Below are 21,544 nucleotides of genomic sequence, written 5' to 3'. Positions count from 1 at the left end.
GGGCCAGTAGTCCTCAATAACTCCACATTGGTGGTGCTAGAAGTATTAACTACTACTTTGTTGTTGTTGTTCTGTTGCTAAGACGACTCTTTGCGACCCCGTGGACTGCAGCACATCAGGCTTCCCTGTCCTTCACTTATCTCCCTGAATTTGCTCAAATTCATGTCTGTTGAGTCGGTGATGCCATCCAACCATCTCATTCTCTGTTGCACCCTTTCTCCTGCTCTCAATGTTTCCCAGCATCAGAGTCTTTTCCAGTGAGTTAGCTCTTCGCATCAGGTAGCTAAAGTTTTAGAGCTTCAGTTTCATCATCAGTCCTTTCAATGAGTATTCAGGGTTTGGATGTTTGCTGTGTATCTGGTATTGTGCTGAATCCTTCATGTGGGTTGTATTGTTAAATCCAGAACACAACCTTGTGAGAATAGGTGGTGGTATTCTGTTTTACTGATAAGCTAACAGTTTATTTGGCCATGGTATGGCAGAGCCCACATTCAAATCCAGGAAGTTTGACTTCCACCTTCTACTCCAGACAGCTATTCTGTTCTGGTTTGGGTCCTGAGCATCCTTTGTCTTTTTTTTTTTTTTTTTTTTCTTTTTAGCTTGATGTAGTTTTAGAGACCAATCTGGCAACTATCCGGGTTCTGGAAGCAATACAGAAGAAACTTTCCCGCTTGTCTGCTGAAGAACAAGCCAAATTTCGCTTGGACAACACCCTCGGGGGCACATCGGAAGTCATCCACCGAAAAGCACTCCAAAGGATATATGCTGACAAAGCAGCTGACATCATTGATGGTCTGAGGAAGAACCCTTCCATTGCCGTCCCAATTGTCCTTAAAAGGTACCTGAGTGCACATGCCCTTCATGTTTTAGTGTGCTTTTCAACAGATTTAGTGTCCCATTAAAAAAGGTTCTCCTTTTCGGCCCAGTTATTCCATGAGACCTCCACTTCTTCCCAACCTCGGCTGTAGGAAGTCAGGTGAATAGTGTGGGATAGTGGAGCTTCTTGATGGGGTTCTGGGTCACCAACAGCAGAGAACAAACCTTTCCAGTCCACACTGGAATGCTCTGTGTGTTTAGGGGGATATTTTAAAATAGAGAACAAAGAAGAAAACAGCCACCCACGTTCTTGCCACTCAGTACTAACTGATGTTCACATCTTTTGTTTTTTAATAAGAAAAATCACTTTGTCTCTATAAAATTGATATGTTACTTAAAAAGCCTTAGCGTCCCATAAAAATCCAAGAATGTCTTCTTTCTCTTAACCAACCTTCAAACCAAGGTATAGAGGGGCCATTGAACCCACCTAAATAAGGCTGTAGGTATCAAGGAGGAGGCTAGGGCTGAGCCCCAGGCTCCTCGAAGTCCGTGGCGATCTGTGCTCTACTATAAATCTGGTCCTCCCTCTGTATCACCTGGTGAAAACTTATCCACTGCACAGTTGACACATGCCCAGATTTTCTTGTTCCTCCCCAGTCTTCCTCTCAAGAGCTGGCAGAAGGTGTTTGTCTTCCTGCCAGTGGCATTTAACTTTTGTCTTCAAGGTGGAGGATATCCTTCAGTTCTAGTGCTGGTTTTGATTTTATTCTCCTCTCTTCCAGAGGATCAGAGTCGGTTGTTTTCGTTGGAACTTCCAACCTCAGTCCAGAGGAGCATTGTTATACTAGTTCTCTGCTCTTGGACATTTGCATTTACATTAGCATAATAAACATTCTCAGAAGTCCTATAGTAAAGAAACTTGTTTCACTTTGTTTTAGCTGGCCAAGGAAGAGAATCTACTTTTCTAGGGTATTCTGTGGAATGTTGTTTGAGAAATAACTGTTCTTAGCAAGATTTCTGACTTTGGAATAAATTACTTCCCCATAGTAAGTCCTGAATGAGTAGTTTTCTCATGTATCAGAGATTGACTAGTTTGAATAAATTTACCCCAAAGTTGCCAACAGATTTGACAGATCTGCTATACCTTTTGACCTTTGAAATAAAGTAAACCTGAAATATTTCTTACTTCTAAATCCTTGTGAGATGAGGTGCTATTATCCCCTTTTTATGGATAAGGAAGCAGTCTTACGTGGCTAGTGTGGCAGAGTCAGGATTCCAGTCTGCGATTCTAATATGACTCCTTGCCTTAAAACTCCCTCCTCTGGACTCCCGTGTCTTTCTTTTTCCACCCTCTACCCTGCTAGGTTGAAGATGAAAGAGGAAGAATGGCGAGAAGCTCAGAGAGGCTTTAACAAGGTGTGGAGAGAGCAAAATGAGAAATACTACTTGAAATCTCTGGACCACCAAGGCATCAACTTTAAACAAAATGACACCAAGGTCCTAAGGTCCAAGAGCTTACTCAACGAGATTGAGAGTATCTATGATGAGGTGAGTTGGGGGTCTCAACATTTGTGAGAAGTCCCAGTATATGTTCAGCATAGCTTTGACTCCTGCAAATTATCTTTGTTATATGAGCATGAGACCCTCCAAGGTTTGTTGATTGTTGCTTCGTAGGATAGACTTCTATTCCCAGTTCTTCTACCATTTTAAATCTAAGGCTCACTAAGCTGTTTTACTGGTTTTCCAGTTTTCCATCCTGGTTATAGTTCGTGCCCACTGCCACCCTCTTCCACTTCTCTCCATATTTCCTTCCAGCAGTACCTTGTATTCCTTCTTGTAGCCTATCTCAACTTTCCACAACTTAAAATACTATCTTCAATCCCCACACTCTTTCTTTCTTTGTTTTTGACCATGCTGTGTGGCTTGTGGGATTTAAGTTCCCCCACCAGGGACTGAACCCAGGCCTTTGGCACCGAGAGCGTGGAGTCTTAACCACTGGACTGCCAGAGAATTGCCCCCAGACTTTTTCTAATCCTTGTTTATTCGGCATCCTTCAGGATTATGTAGAGTACTGGGAGCTAGGATACAGAGATGAATAAGAAATTAATCCTTCTTTCTTTGAGCTCACAGTCTTAGGGGATGGATAGAAACAAATAGAGTATGATTGAGAATTTCTAGAAGTGGTGTGATCTTGAATTTTAAACTTTATTATGAAAATATCAAGCGTACATGAAAAGGGAGAGAAGAGTAAAATGAACTGACATAAATTTAATTTCCTCTCTGTCTTGCCAGTTATATCTGCCACCTTCCTCACTCCCAGAAGTATTTTATTTTATTTATTTATTTTTTCCCAGAAGTATTTTAAAGGAAATTTAAACCTCATATCGTATCCTCCATAAGTACTAATGTAAAATTTTAGAAGATGGTCCCCTTTCTTTCCTATTGTCTTTTAAAAGTCACAGTGTCTGGGAGGTGCCAGTCATGGTACCTCCAGTCATTTTGGTATCAAACCACATCTTGCACATTACCTTTTTGTTTCTGGAAGTTTTCGATTGGAAAATAGTGGCCATTATGGTTAATAGAACGTACTACTGGCGTAATCTCGGAGGTCTGTTTGTTGCTTTTGTAGCTGTCACATAATACTTTGTCTGTCTCTCTCTCCTGGTAGAGGCAAGAGCAGGCTACAGAAGAAAATGCTGGTGTACCTGTTGGCCCACACCTTTCACTTGCCTATGAAGACAAACAGATTCTGGAAGATGCTGCTGCTCTGATTATCCACCACGTGAAGAGGCAGACAGGCATTCAGAAGGAAGACAAATATAAAATCAAGCAAATCATGCATCATTTTATTCCAGATCTGCTCTTTGCTCAGAGAGGTGATCTCTCAGATGTGGAGGAAGAGGAAGAAGAAGAGATGGATGTAGATGAAGCCACAGGGGCGGCTAAGAAGCACAATGGTGTTGGGGGCAGTCCCCCTAAGTCCAAGCTACTGTTTAGTAACACAGCAGCTCAGAAGTTAAGAGGGATGGATGAAGTGTACAACCTCTTCTATGTTAATAATAACTGGTATATCTTTATGCGGCTGCACCAGATACTCTGCTTGAGGCTGCTGCGGATCTGTTCCCAAGCTGAACGGCAAATTGAAGAAGAAAACCGAGAAAGAGAGTGGGAACGGGAAGTGCTGGGCATCAAGCGAGACAAGAGTGACAGCCCTGCCATCCAGCTGCGTCTCAAAGAACCTAGTGAGTGCTAGGGTTGTGGTCTGCAGAAGGTGTGAGAGCTCGGGGATGCAGGACCTAGTTAGACTCAGGACTGCTTTCTTTTATGTTAATGCGTAGAGCAAGGCAGTCCTTAGAGGCTGGCTGGGTTCAAATCCTAGCACTGCAATTTATTGGTTGTGTGACCTTACTTAAACTCTCTGAACCTGTTTATCTGTAAACTGGAGGTGCTACTTGTTACCTTGTGGGGCTGCTGGGAGAATTGGGGGAAATACGCAAAGCACCCTGTGCCTTTCTTAGATCATAAATCCTTAGTAGCTGGTACTGCGGACACCAAGGAAGTGGGTGTCAGTTACTGTCGTCAGTTTCCCAAATGGAAGGTCTCTCTTTGAAAGGACAGAGAATGACTGAAGCATCATAGTTGGTTCCACTCCATGACAGAACAACTGTTCGTGCCTTAGACAATTGCAAAAAAGGAGATGGTTTGAGACAGCAGAACAGGAATGAAGATAGAAAACTCAGAAAAAGGAAAATAAGTGAAGGTTAAGGAAGCCTCCACATGCTGTATGTGATTCTGTGCCGCTTGCTTCTAGATCTCCCTTCAGGTTGTAAGTTAGGTGCTTAAACTGTTAGCCAAAGCTCTTCTGTGAAACCTTGTGTGTTCTTTAGGAAATAACCCCTTTTTGGAGTGAATTATCTCTTTTTTTTTTAAACTGTTAGTAATGTAAGAAGCCCAGGTGAAGCCCTGGCCATCTATCTATTGGAGAGCTGATGACCTTGGAAATTAATTCTAAAAGCCTTTATCTGGACTAATCCTAGCTTGAGAGAGACATATTTTAGACTTCAGTGTGGTGATTCCTTCTGCTTGGGTAGAAATGAGAAAGATGACCTGATCTTGGCTTGACTATTGACTTAACCTGATTTTTGAGGCTAACAGTTCATTCTTCAGTAATAATGCCAAGCCTCCACTGATCATGGCTCACGTGGTTTGCACCAGTAGAACTCATAGCTTTATATTGATGTGAGAGCATTTTTCACAGTAATAGCACAGCCCATGTCTCTGCTGTGGATCTGAACAAGGTAATGTTCTGTCAGGAAACTCAAGCCAGTTGCTTCTCTTAAAGAGTAGTTGTCCTGTTTTGCCTGTCTTGAATGAATCTGTCACACTTCAAATAAATGGAAATGGACCCAACTTTTGCTCTCAGAGCGTTTCTCCCCCCGTACAAACTTTACAAAGAGGTAGCTAAATGTCAAAGACAAAGAGTTCTCTTTGTAATTTTTTCTCATTGTAGTGAACTTTTTGTTGAAATACAACACATATACAGAATTGCGTAACTCAGTGATTTTTACAAAGCAAGTACACCTGTGTAACCAGCACCCAGATCAGGAAACAACATAACCAGTAGACCCCTTGCACTGCTGTCTGAATTGCCAGCACTGGAGATGAGATTTGCCAGTTTTTCAGCTTCATGTCAATAGGTCTTATTTCAGTAAGCTAAAGGTGGAGTCCTTTCACCTTTCCTTGTGCACTCTATTAGTTGCCAAATGTCTCTGTAACAACTGATAAGGTTTTTCTCTGGTGGTTGTGGTGATTCATATGCAGCAAGTATAGATCATTTGATGTAATTTGTGAAGTACAATGTTGGGAATCCACTTTTAAACAAAAGGACTTTGACAAATGCAGATACTTCATTATTCATAAAGGATTTAATCTGCCCTCCTAGTTTCCTGTTCCTGAGAGGTTTCTCAGTGCTAGTGTTTGGTTCTGTCTGCCTTTTCTCTTCAGCCCTTTATGCTTCGTTGAAATAGCTGTTTGAGCAAGCGACCCATGTGGGGGATACTCCCTTTGCAGGCTCCTCTCCTAGCAGGGAGCTGACAGCTTTTTGAAGAAACTTCTTCCTTGGAATATTTTGCTTTCCTGTCATGCATTGCCAGGCCATACTGTAAATAAGTGTTTTGGTCAGTCAGAGGGTTAGAAGCCGCTGTTGAAATTGCAGCGTCACTCTCCTTTGATAGACAGTGCTGGGGTTGTGGCCACCTGTCAGATCTCATCTGTCTGCAGCAGACTGAATACTGAGGGTTTGTTCTGTCCAGTGCTTTTCAGGCCAGCTGTGGGATTTGCCCTGCCCTCTCTTCCATCTTTTCTTAGCAGGGTAAGGCCTCACCTCTCCCCTCTTTCCCACAGTGGATGTTGATGTAGAAGATTATTACCCAGCTTTCCTGGACATGGTGCGGAGCCTGCTGGATGGCAACATAGACTCGTCCCAGTATGAAGATTCGCTGAGAGAGATGTTCACCATTCATGCCTACATTGCCTTTACCATGGACAAACTCATCCAGAGCATTGTCAGACAGGTGAGGGTGTGGTGCGGGCGAGGGTTGGGGAGGGAGACAGTCCTCATCTGCAGGTGGGTCAGGAAAGAGACGGGGCAAGTTTTCTTTGGGGAAGGGGCAGGCAGTTTTCTCATGTGATAATGTTAACAAACACGTGGTTCTATAGAGGGGAGGGAGAGGTTAATGTGATGTCGCGTTTCTCCTGTTAACGGAGTGGAAGGGCTTCAGCCGTGTGATCGACTGCTTTGCTCAGTGTGCCCTGGGAGGAGGAGCCTACCTCAGCCGTGAGGTTTTGCCCCCAGCTCCCGTCCTACCTTCCCAGCTCCTATGTCCCGTACCCAGTGTGAGCTGTTTCCTCTTCTCTGAAAAGTGGAAGTGTTAGTCACTCAGTCCTGTCTGACCCCATGGACTGTGGCCTGCCAGGCTCCTCTGTCCGTGGAATTCTCCAGGCAAGAATACTGGAGTGGGTTGCCATTTCCTTCTCCAGGGGATTTCCTGACGCAGGGATCGAAACCTGGTCTCCTGCATTGCAGGTGGATTTTTTTTTACTGTCTGAATAGGTGTTGGTAATTCTATGGACTTTCCTCATTTAACATTTGAAGTTCTTTTTACAGGAAGGGTTTTGTATAACATCTTTTATAATACTCTGTCTGCCTCACTATCTGAGACTCCCCTCTGAGTTAGGTTTGTAGTTGGTTTTGTGGTTTATTCTTGGGGTACCCTGGGAGTTTGTAGATATGTTGTTCTTTACAACAATGATAATTTTAAAGCAAATAACATGTAATAGGTTTCCATTCCTTTGCCTTTTGTTCTGAGTTCTCAAAGGTATCAGTCTGTTGTTAGTGCTCTTTTTTCTTTAATTAGTGAATTTATTTATTTTTGGTTGCAATGGGTCTTTGTTGCTGCACATGAGCTTTCTTTCGTTATGGCAAGCGGGGGGGGGCTGCTATTCATTGCGGTGATCAGGCTTCTCTTGTTGCAGAGCACGCACTCTAGGGCACAAGGGCTTAGTTGCTCTGAGGCACATGGAATCTTCCCGGACCAGGGATTGAACCTGTGTCACCTGTGTTGGCAGGAAGATTCCTATTCACTGCCCCACCAGGGAAGTCCCACTTTTTTCTTTTAAAGTGGAAAGTGCCTTCCTTAGGTAAAATCACAAAGGAATCCTTTGTGAGGTACTCTTGCTTTTGTCTTGAGTTTAGAAGGATGTGTGGCTTTGCACCCCTCTCGGAGGATCTACTCAAAGTCAAGGAATAACTGAATCTTGGCATCTTAACAAAAATTGTTAGGGAGGGAGCTGCAAGTTGAAGCAGTTATTAGGCCTTCCCTTAAGGGGTCTTTATGTTGAAAGACAGAAATCTTTACATGGATGTAATCAGCTATGGTCATAATTTTTGAGAGACTAATGCCTATTAATGTTCCCTAAATTTATATAAAAGAGTCCACTTAGCATAGCACATGCTTATGTTCTGTTCACAGGTTTGCTGTTGCTGTAGCTGGAAGTAAAGTTTTCATACTATCAGCTCAACTTTAAAAATCCAATACTGCCAGCTTTTTTTTTTTTTGTAGGCCCACAGTTGGTTTTTTAAACAATAGATTAGTGATTAGTCCATTTACTAGAAGCACCTGGTGATGATTTTGAGTCAGTAATAAGTAAGGTCCAGTCTTTTTTTTATGGAGACAGATTGTATCTGGAAATCCAAATCTAGTGTTTTAAAAACGTACATTTAAGCCTCTCAGCTTAGCTCCTGAATTGGAGGCATAACATTTCTCCTTAAATCCTTTGCTGTTCTCCCAGAGTTCATTTTTGACTGGAGGTGGAATATACATTGCAGGGTCAAACCATATATTTAGCTTACTTTTCCAGACTAGTTTAATATGGGTTTGCTCAAGAATATAGTAGGCAGTCTCACAAATGTCTAGTGTGGGGCTGAAAGTATGGCCAGACCAGGTAGGGACTAGCCTGGGAAGGTTAACTCTCTGGCATGCCTCTTTTCTGGACATCTCCCCCATCCTCATGCTTCTCTCTGCAGATGAACATCCGGCCCCCTGAGTGTTTTCAGCGCTGATATTACCAACCTTTCCAATCCAGGTGCTCCTCTGTAAAATGTCTGTCTACCAGACACACTCATTGTGTCATTTCAGTTTAGTAGGAGAGAGACTCTGACAAGCCTAGCATTGGGTTGGGAGTTGTCTAGTTGTGCCTAGATTTATAATGCTACCCTTTCCAAAGACTGGGTGGGGCCAGAAATCCAAGAAGAGGGTGTGGAAGGAGTCGGTGACCTTTACCAGGAAAGTATAAAGATGTATCTACATAGTAGAGACCATGCTTTGTATACTTTTTTTTTACACTGCTTTTTTCTCTTAAACACTGTGTTTTAAGCTTTCCACTGTATTTTCAAGTTATAAGCATTATTTTAACAGTCACATTAAAAGCTGTTGTATGGCCTAATTGTAATTTAACCATTTCCAATTGCTGGCCTTTCTACCACCCATCAGGTCACTCACCGTCTGACCTTACATTTTGTCCATTTATCTACAAATACACATACTTGTCATTTAAGACTTTTTCAAATGTTAAAAATAAGTAGTTGTCATAGTTACTAGTGCTTCAAAAAGAGTGTATCTTCCTAAAAATAGAATGGCTTAGCGGTTATGAGAATTTTAAAGTAAAATAGATAAATTGTTATTGCAATTAACGTTTTGCTTTCTTCTTTATCTGTTTTTCACATCCTGTGGCGTTTTAAGGGGTAAAATTTCATTTGAAGGAGTTTTTATTTTATGATAGATGATATCGTCATGACCTATAAGAATGGAATCTCGGAAGGGTTCAACTTGCTAGTCATCAGAGAGTTTAATAAGATAGTCACAGAAGTTACCATTAGTCCAACATGACTGACATGTATTGAAAATGAGTTCATTTGCATAAAATTTACATACTATGCTTTTATTGTCAGATGTGGAAAAATAGGGAGTGTGTTAGAAAGAATATTGGCCTGGGGTCCAGAAACTTGAATATTCGTTCTGACTCAGCTCCTTCAGCTGAGTGCCAGTGACAGATTAATTCAGCAACAGCTTCTTCAGTGCCTATTGAATTTCACTTTGTACCAGGGCTTTGAGTATAGGAATGGATCTTGTTTTCATGGTTCTCTAAGTTCCCTCTCCTCACCTTAGCACACAGGTGTAAATTTGTCTAAAATGTAAATTTTTCTTATATATAACAGGGCACCCCTGTCCAGACTGCTTCCCAGGGTAGTGGTGTGGATCAAATGAGAATATGTGTGAAAGCAAATTATAAATGGTAAAGAAGTGCCATAAAGGTTAGCAAGCCATAGAAATTTTCTTTCATGTAAAAAGTTTTTTTAAAAAAAAAAAAATTTTAAAAAAATTAAAAGAAAAGTTTTTTTAAGTACCTTAGAACTTTAAATGGCTTCCCTGGTGGTTCAGTTGGTAAAGAATCTGTCTGCAATGCAGCAGACCCAGGTTCAGTCCCTGGGTGGGGAAGATCCCCCTGGAGAAGGAAATGACAACCCACTCTAGTATTCTTGCATGGAGAACTCCATGGACAGAGGAGCCTGGTGGGCTCCAGTCCATGGGGTCACAAAGAGTCAGACACGACCGAGTGACCAGTGCTAGAACTTTAAATAAGTAGCACATTAACCTGAGTTACCCATGGTTTTGCTCTTAAATATATATGAACATTTTACTCGTGGACCAATGATATGGTTGAAGATTTTGTCTTGGCTATTCTCTAAGATAATAAGATAGTGATTTTATATGATTAATTTTCTAAAGTTTTCAACAACAAAAAAACCCTTTTTTTAACTGAATGATTGGAATCACCAAAGGAAGGCTGAGTGTATGACGGGTAAAACTGTATTTTTGGTTCCTGATGACTTGCCTTTGCTTGATTCCAGCTGCAGCATATCGTGAGTGATGAGATCTGTGTACAAGTGACTGACCTGTACCTGGCAGAAAACAATAATGGGGCCACAGGAGGCCAGCTGAACACACAGACTTCAAGGAGCCTCCTGGAGTCAACATATCAGCGGAAAGCTGAGCAGCTCATGTCAGATGAAAATTGCTTTAAGGTGAGAGTTACTCAGTTAGTCAGGGAACATGCTGATGACAGTGTAAACTGTTGGGACTCTACCCCGCAGAAGTCAGAGCCGTACCAGGGTGCTTCGACCCAGTGTCTCCACTCCTAGAATGCCTTGGAGTTCCTTTGAACTCATTAGAAGAAATATAAAAAACATGGAAAAGTAAAGTCTTGTAGGCAGTCTGTTTCTTGCCTTTAAAAAAAAAATCAGTTCTTATATATGATTTTCATTTTCTCTGAACTTTTTTTTTTTTGGTATTAAATGCTTTGTGAATATTGTTTAAAAATGTAATCCATAGTCATTGTAGAAAAGATAGGAAATGTAGAGAAAAGGAAAACTAGTTGTCTACAGTTTTCCCCAGAAATAATTGTTGATGGCATTTCTAAACTTTTCTGTGTTTGTATATATTTTGAAAGAGATTATACTGGGCAAAGCATTCTGTGTAACTTATTTTGCTCAATTAGCAACACCTCTGGGTCTTGAGCATTTTTTTTTTTGACTGTTCAGTATTTTATAGAAAATTATGCCCGTCTATTTGGACATTTAGGTTGCTTCCAGTTTTCCACCATTATAATAGCTAATTAGAAAAGCAAATAGCTGGAAACTGGGAACAATCTAGATGTCCAACCCTTAATGGGAATGGTTAATGGCAGCCTATTGTGTGACTGCTAGATGGCATATTTTGCAGCTCTTTAAAAGTTAATTATATGTTAATAAAAATAATGAAGCAAATAAAAGGACACAAAATGATGTGTGTTACTATTTGCAGCTGTGTAATATGTATAGTTGAACAAAGCCTGTATGTATTAATGTAAGGACAGGTTTAGGTGGCCCAGAGTATGGTTTGTAGTTGGCCAAGCAGAGAGAGCTAAGCCAAACAAAAGTTTAACCTCAGTGAGCATGTCCCGTGTACTTTAATGATCTGACCCTCAAACTGTTTGCTTAGCTGTGTGTGCTTCTACTTTCAGCCTACTGTAGGCTTAATTTAGAATCAAAGACCTGGAAACGCGTTTTCTAGTTCAGTCACAGGTTGTGATGCTCTACTACCTGAGGACTTTCCCACTACAGAGGAGAGTTCCTAAGCTTTTCATAGTTTTAAATCTATACATGTTTATCTTGAGTTTAATGTGTGCTTATTTCATGGTGACAGAATTACCACCCCCACCTACAGTGAGTTAATAGATTGTGTGGTGAGGGCCTATGAAGGAATGGGTAGGCTCACCCTGCAGATAACACATTGGTCAGAATAGCAGAGGGGACAGAAGGTTTGGTAACCAGGAATAGTGGGTCATCACAGTGACCTTTTTCTTTAAAATGTTTTACATAGAGAATGAAAGTCCATAGTATAAGCATTAAGCTAAGCATAAGTAGCCCTTCAAATCCCCTACCCAGTCCCACCTCCAGCCTCCTCTCCCTTCATTTTTTTCTAGGCATATTCTCTAGTGCTTTTTAAAAATTAGGCATGTTTAACTCTCCGTATAACCACTCAAACCCTTTTCTATGCACTTACACATACATATGTGTTTATGTAGAAATAAAATTTTTGAATTAAACTATGTACTTTACATCTTGCTTTTTTCCACTTAATATGTCTTAGAATTTGCTCTATTTTGGTTTATATAGACATAGCTCATGTTTTTTAGCTGCTGTGTCATACTTAATACTATGAATGTACCATAGTTTTTTGTGGTTTGTTTGTTTTTTTAGGGTATTAGCTCCCTTACCACGGCTCAAACTTGAGCCCCCAACAGTGAAAGCACAGAGTCCTAACCACTGGACCACCAGGGAGTTTCCTGTGCCGTAGTGTGTGTGTGTTTTTAATACCATTCCCCTGTGGGTGAACGTTTTAAGCTATTTCCGTTTTTACTATCTCAAATAGTGCTTCATTGAACAGCATTTACAATTTATATTCTTGTGTGCATGTGGTAGTGTTAAGGGTAGAGACATAGAAATGAAATTACTGAGTTAAAAGGGTCAGGTATGCATATTTTAGGGCTTCCCGGGTGGTGCAGTGGTAAGTGAAGTGAAAATCCCTCAGGTGCGTCCGACTCTTTGGACTATACAGTTCATAGAATTCTCTAGGCCAGAATACTAGGCTACCGGAGTGGGTAACCTGTCCCTTCTCCAGGGGATCTTCCCAACTCGGGAATCAAACCAGAGTCTCATGCATTGCAGGCGGATTCTTTCCCAACTGAGCTCTCAGGGAAGCCTGGTGCAGTGGTGAAGAATCCGCCCAACAGTGCAGAAGTTGCAGGAGACAGGTTTAGTTCCTGGGTTGGGAAGATTCCCTGGAGGAAGAAATGGCAACCGATTCCAGTATTCTTTCCTGAAAAATTCCATGGACAGAAGAGTCTGGTGGACTTCACTCTACTGGGTCGCAAAGAGTCAGACACAACTGAGCATGCACGCCCATGCATGTTTTAAAATTTAAACTTTCTCATTTCTCTCCCAAAGTGACAGGGTATACCAGTATGTACTTTGATAAGAGCATTTATTTCTCCATAACACTTAGTATTATCAAGCTCATTTTTGACAATTAGATGATTAGAAAAATATTTTAATTTATATTTCCCTGTTTCCTACTGTCACCCATTTTTCCTCTTCTGTGTATTGCGTACTCGCATTCGCATCCTTCAGTGTTTCTAGGGGAGCAGGATTGTAGTTCTTTTTTTTTTTTTTTTTTTTAGGATTGTAGTTCTTTTTATGTACTTTTTCAAATATTTTTGTTATGATTTATTTGTTTGATTTTCTTTGTTATGATTTCTCTGAAATCAGTTGGTCTTCCCCTTTGTCATGTTTCTCAGGGCCCAGCTAGGTGTCACTTCAGTGAAGTGGAATCTTTCTCAATTCACTGAGCGGGGAATAGCATATTGCTCATGTTTCTAGAATAGTACCTTTGTAGTTATTTTGTTGTAATGTAAATATAGCTGTTTGTATGTATTCCTTTTCCTTTACTGAATTAAGCTTCTCCAGGCAGAAACGGGGGCTTCCCAGTGGCTCAGCTGGTAAAGCACCAACCTGCCAATGCAGGGGATGTAAGAGACGCACATTCGATCCCTGGGTTGGAAAGATCCCCTGGAGGAGGGCATGGCACCCCACTCCAATATTCTTTCCTGGAGAATTCCACGGACAGAGGAGCCTGGTGGGCTGCAGTCCATGGGGTCGCAAGAGTCAGCACAATTGACTGCACATGCGCACATGCATGCACACACAAGCAAGAAACCATGCTCTCTTCTGAGTGTAGCCCTGACAGATAAATGACAGACGTTCAGTGACTTGACTTTGTGTTAGCTGAATGAAGCAAAAGAGGTGTGTGGAAAAAGGAGAGGAGGGTTGTGTCCAAATGGCAGAGGATCTTCATAGCCATAGTAAGGACGAGGTGTGAATTTTGCTGTGGTTGGTGAGCAGTGAGGCATTTTTAAGGACTAAATAGCCCACTGGATTGGAGCTTTCAGGAAGATCAGTTTAGTAGCACTGAGTAAGGAGAAGGGGAGGAATCGAGGCATATTTCCAACTGGAGGCAGTTACCAAATTGGGGTGATGGATGTGGGCAGTCTAATAATACAGCTAGTCAAGGCGTGGAGTGGTTGCAGAGGTCGGAGTTGGGGTGAGCACATGGTAAAAGACCTAGCGAGGTACGTGTCAGACGGGTGAGGAGCCTCGGGTGACAGCGAGGTCAGCTTTAGGCGTGCAGAGGACGCTCTGCTCAGTATTGCTTTGAAGGGTGGCTTCCTTACAGCCATAGGACAGATCTTAACACTGTAGGTCATTCATCCTAAATTCTAGGAGGTTTTAGCACACTCCTCGGAACAGGTGTTTTCAAATCTATTTTGAAAGTAACTATGTTTGTGTTTATATGTGTGTGTGTAATATTTTTGTCATTTTTAAAAATTTCTTAGCTAATAGGAGTTTTTAAAGGCTGCTCTAGAAGAACTGTGAACCAGAACTGGTTTCTGGTTCTGTTTGCTTATTGACTAGCTATGTGGCCTTGAGAAATCAGAACTCTGAGTTTTAGGTTTTTCCCTATGTAAAATGAAGAATGTTGAAATAAATGATTCTCAAGCTTTCTTTAATCTCTGATTCTTTACCATGTAATTCTGATAGTGATGTTTTTTACTTTTTAAATTTTTTTTTTTCAGTTATTTTTGTTAGTTGGGAGGCTAATTTCTTTACAATTAATTTTAACTTTTTTGAATTATGAAAGTATGATAACACATTTACAGGAAGCTTGGAAAATACAGGACAAGGTTACATATAGTTCCACTATATAATTATTTTTTAAGTAGATAAGTTCAGTGTCAAACTCTCAAAAATTAATAGAATGAGTATACAGAGAAGTAGAAGGATATAGTAAACCTGAAAAGCACTGTGAACCAATTCAACATAATTAAAATTTATACAATTTTCACGTAGTAGGATACAAATTCTATTCAGGTTCCCACAGACTGTAATCTTGGAGACACTGAAGTATATCCAGGGACATAAAACAAGGTGCAAAGCTTTGATGGGCTAAAGGCAGTGAAAGCATGGAGTCTGTTCTCTTATCACTGTGGAGTTAGGTAAGAGATCAATCTGATAGTGATTTATCTGCAGCAGTTCCTCAGGATAAGGGCATTGAGAGTCCTGGGATTCCCAACGGGGAGCTCTGTGTGCCATCACCACTTGATACTTCTTTTGTGCAAAACATGACTTGGTTTTGCCCCTATCAGTGTATTGCTTTTAAATATGAATTTTTAAAAAAATCACACAAATAATATTAACAAAACTCAGAATTTCAAATATCATTGGTTTCATTGCAACAGATCACTTCTTAATGTTGATGATTTGTGTTCCTTACCCCATGGTATGTGTGATTTCTTGGGTAGTCTTTATTGTGGTGAAAATGTGACTGCTGCTCTCTGATGTTTTCCACTTCAGTTTGGTTTGGGAAGTTTCTTTAAAAAAAAAAAATACAAGAAAGCATTGTAGACTTGTTTACATCTTTGCATTAAGTCCCATAAATGAGATTATCAAGTGAAATGGCATTGACATTTTATGGTTCTGACTTTTGAGCACTCTTTCTGATATTGATTACTGCTTTAGCTAATTCAAGAAGTATGAAACATGAAATGTCAGCAAGAAGCTCTTACATTTCATTTTGCTGGTAGCAAGATGAACAACCTTTGCCTTTTAATCACCTCTTAAGCTTTTGAGTATCTTTCTCATCTCTTCAACTGGAGCAAATTTTTTTTACAACTCTGTTGCCTCCCCACACCTCTCAACCCTTGAGAATCTAATTACAGCTTTGGAGATGGTCTTTGGTTTACACTCAGGTTTCTTATTTGCAGCTTATGTTCATTCAGAGCCAAGGCCAGGTTCAGCTGACCATTGAGCTTCTGGACACAGAAGAGGAGAACTCGGATGACCCTGTAGAAGCAGAGGTATGGATGAACATACTGCAGAAACTGTGCTGAGAGTGTGTTGTGCTGAGTCTGCGTAGGAACTGTCTACTAGAAGCCCAGCCAGCGTTAGCCTGTTTAAGGGTCAAGACCTGATGCTTAAAGTATAGGTCATGTCAGCCATGTCTTCAGCTGCCTAGTGGAGACTGCCTAGTGGTAGATATTTAGAGTTAATGGCAGTCTCATCTAGCGTTCAGTAAAGCCGTCTCCTCAGAGGAAACTCATGGTTGGCAGCTTTGTTTTTCTCCTAAAGCATAAGAAACAACAATGAGGTGCCCTCTGCCCAGTATCATCTTGATTCTTTGTGTCATGTTTACTTTCTTTTGGGATAGATGGAGCCAGGAGTTCAACCCCACAGAGTAGATAGTGAGTGAGTTGGTTATCACAGCTGGGTCTAGCAGATAATATTAATGAGAGAGGCAAGCATCGTGTATGACATTGATGGCATATGGAGGGGAGGAGACTGTTGTTTTATGGGAATATGGTTGCCGAATCTTTAATTTTTTTAAAAAAAAGGTTCCAGAAATTCAGATTTTGATGTGAAAGGTACTGACTTTCAAACATTTGCCACTATACACTTTGTTCTTTAACAGAACCCTCTGTGGGGAAATAAAACTTGTCAGTGAGCTACCTTCTAACCATTTATGACTTCTGATAACTCTAAAGTATCTCAGAGAAGCTTTAAGTTTTGCATTCTCACAGTTTTTTTTAAGCTGTGTTTCAGTACCACTTAGCAAGCATGTCATTATGGGAAGAGATTTTTTTTTTTTTTTATCTTGAAATTTTAAGTATTTCAGACATTTCAGTCAGAATTTGCTAACCCACCTGTTGAGGTTGGAGTTCAGTTTTTGGTTCCTTCCCCACACCCATGTTGTGTTTACAATTCTAGCGCTGGTCAGACTACGTGGAGCGATACATGAATTCTGATACTACCTCTCCTGAGCTTCGTGAGCACCTGGCACGGAAGCCAGTGTTTCTCCCACGGTGAGTGAACCGCGTCCTGTGGCGGCAACAGGGCACTTCTGCGTGTCCGGGAACGAGGGGTCAGCTCACTTTCAGGGTCTTGGTTTTCATTTTATCTATGGTTCTGTTTACCGAAGACAGTAATTTGAGGTTTGTGTGGCTTTTACACCATGCTCTTACCTGGAGCGTATGCCTAAGCATCAGGGAGGTGAGAATTTTAGGAATCAGTAATAACTTCCCTTTAGGAATATGTGTCAGAGTCTCCAGGGTTTGATGATTCACTGGGAGGACTCACAGGATGCAGTCATACCTACAGTGATGATTTACCGTAATGAAAGGATACACAGCTAAATCAGCAAAGTCAGAAGGTACCTGTGACAAAAATCAGAGGAAGGCAAGCGCAAGCTTCTAGAGAGTCTGTGGCTTCCATCGGAGTCACAAGGACAAATTACAGTATGTTTGAAGTGCTGCCTGTCAGAGAAGCTTGCTGGAGACTTGGTGCTGTGAGTTTTTTTTTATTGGTTGCTAGTCCTGTGGGTACCCTCTGCCTAACTTGTACCAAAATTCTTGACTTCCAGAAGGAAAGCAGGTTTTCAGCTTTCCATTTACTTTGTACAAGTGAGGCACTCTTAGCATTTAGAGAATGGTGGAAACTTTCCCACGATCCACAGTCCCAGAACCCACCCAGGGGACAACCTTGTAAGCAAGGTTTCCAAAGGATGGCAGTCTTAGGCTGGCTGTGTTACTCTTAGCAGAATTTTTGAAATTTCCTCCCTGTATATGGGGAAATTGTGTATGTTGGACGACCTCTATCTGAAGATGAAAACAAAGTTTCAGAAGTAGAAAACAGGTTTTGCTACAGTTGAGCGGCTTTCTTCCCTTCCCAAAGTTTGGGAATTGAAATCTCATGTCTTACATTCCCAGAAAGGTATTATCATAGTGTGATTAGACTCTTTCCTGATTGGAACATGGAAAGAGGTGTGAACAGAAGGACGCTGCCAGCTTCTTCTACTCATTGAGTCATTTAGCAGACTTCAAGCAGCTGCTCTGTGCCAGGCCCCTTTCTCAACAAAACAGATTTAGTCTCCATGCTTATGAAACAGTACGAATAAACATAAGATTGTATATTTCTCACCAGATTGGCAAAATTCTTAAAAGATTTGTAAACTGTATTTTAGCAGGTGTGGGAACGAGGGGAGCGACCTTCACATACTTTAAGGGGAAATATTGATACAATCATTCTGAGGTCAGAGCAATTAAAATGCAGAAGACTTTACCCTGGACCTTTGGTTTTTAATAATTTGCCTTACAGTTATTATTACAGCTGGGGTTATTTTTCAGTCTTTTTCTTTGAAACCCTTAAATTCTTAAGAGATTGAATACCCCCCAAAGCTCTTAGTAATATTTATCACATTTAGAAATTAAAACTGCAAAATATTTATGAATTCATTAAAAAAACACTAGATGCATTCCATGTTATTATCATAAATAGTGTTTTAATGAAACACTACTTTAAATTAGTGAAAAGAGTGGCATTGCTCTACATTTTTGTGAATCTGTTTCATGTCTGGCTTAGTATAACAACTGGATTCTCATAGCTGCTCCTATATTCAGTCTGTCTGTTGCACTGTTTTGTTTGATTGTACTATGTGAAGAAAATCTGGCTAGAAAAGGAAGTATTTTCATATCCTTTCAGATAATTATAGATATTTGATATGACAACAAAACTCTCCAAGTAGTAGTTTCTTAAAGGTTAGTTGCAGTATCAATGAAAATATCAACGAGCTTATCAAAATCCATTGGCTTATCTTATACTTTGAATTTTTTCTTGCATGGTTTTATAACTTCATACAGTCAGTTATTTGGAAAATGTGAATTCACTGAGGTATGCAGACCTACCAAATGTTGACATGTTTTCTTTTTACAATATTCCCACCCCTACCTCCATACCACCCCTGAAAAAAGCCACATTTACTAATATTGCCGTTGACTTCATCAGTCACATCTTTAAGTAGTGGGAAGTTGTCACTTGTCATGCTGGCCAGTACCAGTTTATCAAAATTCGTAATTTTACTTGAAATCTTAAATTTTATCTTTAACAACAAATACATTCAGTTGTTTTTCCTTGAGGTACTAGGCTCTGTTGTTCATTTTTGAGAATATATCTGCCAAACATCCCAGACTGGCTAGTCAGCTATTCTTTCGGGTAAAAAGTGCAGTTCAAGTGGTGCTCAAGTGCTTTCCTTCATGAGTCCATTGTACTTTAGCACACAGAGGTGCTTTATATGTAGTTCCATTTCATCACCCAGCATATTAAAAAGATGTGAAATAAGGGGCTTTAGTGTCATAAGAAATGTTACTGCTTCACAAGGACATTCTTAGGTCAGACCAGCTTTCCTTTTTGTTTAACTGCTGGTGTGTGGCCAGAGAAGAGTACAAGGATACCTGAGGAGGTTGGTGCCACCATCAGCTTTTTTTTAATCACCATTATTTTTATACCGCGAATGCTAATGTTAGTACTTTGTATTTTGTTTTGTTTTTTTAGAAAGAAAGACAATGTTTTAGTATTATGAAAATAGTTTTGATCTCACAACTTCCTCAAAAAGGTCCTGGACCCTCTGACAGTCCGTGGACCAAAGAACTGCTGTCCTACGGAAATGTACATGAACAAAGATATTCACTGAAGCAGTTTTTAATAGCAAAGTATAGGAAACAATAGAATTGTCAAGCTGACAACCTTTCTCTGCTTGTTGTTGAGAAGATTAAGCTCTAAATACCTGCCAAGGCATCCACTGATGTGAATTATCTTTTTTCATATGTAGAATGGCACTGATTACCGTCTTTGAGAGAACTGAAAAAATAGACATTTGAATAATTTTTTGTGCTCTGTGGTTCAGGTGAAGAGCCCTGATTGATTCCTGTTAAGGAAATGTTAAATTAAGACATATTTCTCTATAGCAGTTAAAAGAGAATGACACAAATCTATGTTTAATGAAATGAAAAAAAAAAAAATCTTTATGGCATTAAGTGAAAAATTGAGAGAGACCTAGAAGATTTTAAGCCAAAACTGCTAACAGCGGGACTTCCTTGGTGGTCCAGTGGTTAAGAATCCGCCTGCCAATGCAGGGAACAGTAGTTCGATCCCTGGTCCAGGAAGATCCCACATGCCAAGGGGCAACTAAGCCCATGTGCCACCAATACTGAGCCCATGCTCCACAGCAAAAGAAGCCTCCACAATGAGAAGCCGGCGCACCACAACTAGAGAGCAGACCCCACTGGCTGCAACTAGAGAAAGCCCACGTGGAGTAACGAAGACCTAGCACAGCCAAAAATAAATAGATTTTAAAAAACCCAAACTGCCAACAGTGGCTACCCCTGCCAAGGCAAGTGGGATTTTCAGAATTGGGGGTAGTTGGCAATTTCTACTTTTTATTCCATATATCTCTGCAGTTGAAAAAAGATTTTTTTAACAATGAAACCATTGAACATTTTTTTAGATATATGTAGTTGTGATCAGCTTCATAAAGGCGTATAATAAGGAAAAATTGGGGGGCAGTCATAGGAATCTGCATCTGGAGGAACTCTTACGCTGCAGGGCTTTGCTGCTTTGTAGGAATCTGCGGCGGATCCGGAAGTGTCAGCGTGGTCGAGAGCAGCAGGAAAAGGAAGGGAAGGAAGGAAACAGCAAGAAGACCATGGAGAATGCAGACAGCCTGGATAAACTGGAGTGTAGATTCAAGCTGAATTCCTACAAGATGGTATATGTGATCAAGTCAGAGGACTACATGTATCGGAGGACCGCCTTGCTGCGGGCTCATCAGGTGAGAACCAGTATTTGGAATTTTTCCGCACGTCTCCCTCCTTAACCAATACCGGGATGCTGTAACAAAGTACCACAGATTGTGTAACTTAACATCAAAAACTTATTATCTTAACACTTGTAGAGGCTGGAAGTCCAAAGTTGAAGTGTTGGCAGAGTTGCTTTGAAACTTCTGAGGACTGTGAGGGAAAATCTCTTGCCTTTTCTAGCCTCTGATGGTTTTCCAGCAATCACTGGCATTGGGGGGCTTGCATATTTTTGCCTTCGTTTTTACATGGTATTCTCCCTAAGTGCACGTCTGTCCAAATTTCCCCCTTTTTAAAGAACGCCAGCCATACTGGATTATGGGTCCACCCTCCGACAGTATGAGCTCATCTTAACTAATTGTGTCTACAACAACCTTATTTCCAAATAAGGTCACATTCTGAGGAGTGGAAGTTAGGATTTCCACTTGTGAATTTGTCGGGGGACAACTTAGTAACAGCTGGTGGCACCTTCTAGTGAAGCTACTCCCAGCATTCACATTTCCGATAGTATTGCTTGTGTGAATCCTGTCTGTGTTCACATGTGAAAGTCCTAGTGCTGTCATGTACCAGGTATTGTGCCAGGCCCCGAGACTACAGCCAGCCACGAGATAGAGCATGTAAGGTAGTGTGATGATGTGCATTTCCAAGGAAAGTATCGAGGTGAGGTGATCAGGGGTGACTGGCACACAGGGCCCTGCTTTTGTTGGGAAGACCTCTCTAAGGAGGTGACCCTGAGGCCTGTACAATGATGAGGATCCAGCCTGGTGCAGAGTTGGGTTAGTACTTTTTAGGCAAAGGAAACAAGCAAGTGCAAGGCTAGGAGGGAGGA

General features: G+C 40.9%; 1 protein-coding gene across 3 annotated transcripts in view; it reads left to right on the top strand.

Moving 5' to 3' along the window:
* Positions 1 to 21,544, top strand: part of SIN3A (SIN3 transcription regulator family member A) — a 65,800-nt gene that overhangs the window by 41,578 nt on the left and 2,678 nt on the right. For all 3 annotated transcript variants that reach the window (XM_043490330.1, XM_043490329.1, XM_043490328.1), the window contains exons 13-20: positions 600 to 838; positions 2,181 to 2,364; positions 3,485 to 4,058; positions 6,220 to 6,389; positions 10,286 to 10,459; positions 15,796 to 15,888; positions 16,796 to 16,890; positions 20,483 to 20,690. In XM_043490330.1, coding sequence (XP_043346265.1) covers positions 600 to 838; positions 2,181 to 2,364; positions 3,485 to 4,058; positions 6,220 to 6,389; positions 10,286 to 10,459; positions 15,796 to 15,888; positions 16,796 to 16,890; positions 20,483 to 20,690 — 1,737 coding nt within the window. The remainder of the gene's footprint in view (positions 1 to 599; positions 839 to 2,180; positions 2,365 to 3,484; positions 4,059 to 6,219; positions 6,390 to 10,285; positions 10,460 to 15,795; positions 15,889 to 16,795; positions 16,891 to 20,482; positions 20,691 to 21,544) is intronic.

The sequence above is a fragment of the Cervus canadensis genome, chromosome 17 (assembly GCF_019320065.1).
Source record: "Cervus canadensis isolate Bull #8, Minnesota chromosome 17, ASM1932006v1, whole genome shotgun sequence".
NCBI lineage: Eukaryota > Metazoa > Chordata > Mammalia > Artiodactyla > Cervidae > Cervus > Cervus canadensis.
Note: the sequence above shows the minus strand (reverse complement) of the source record. Positions and strands in the feature narration are given on the sequence as shown.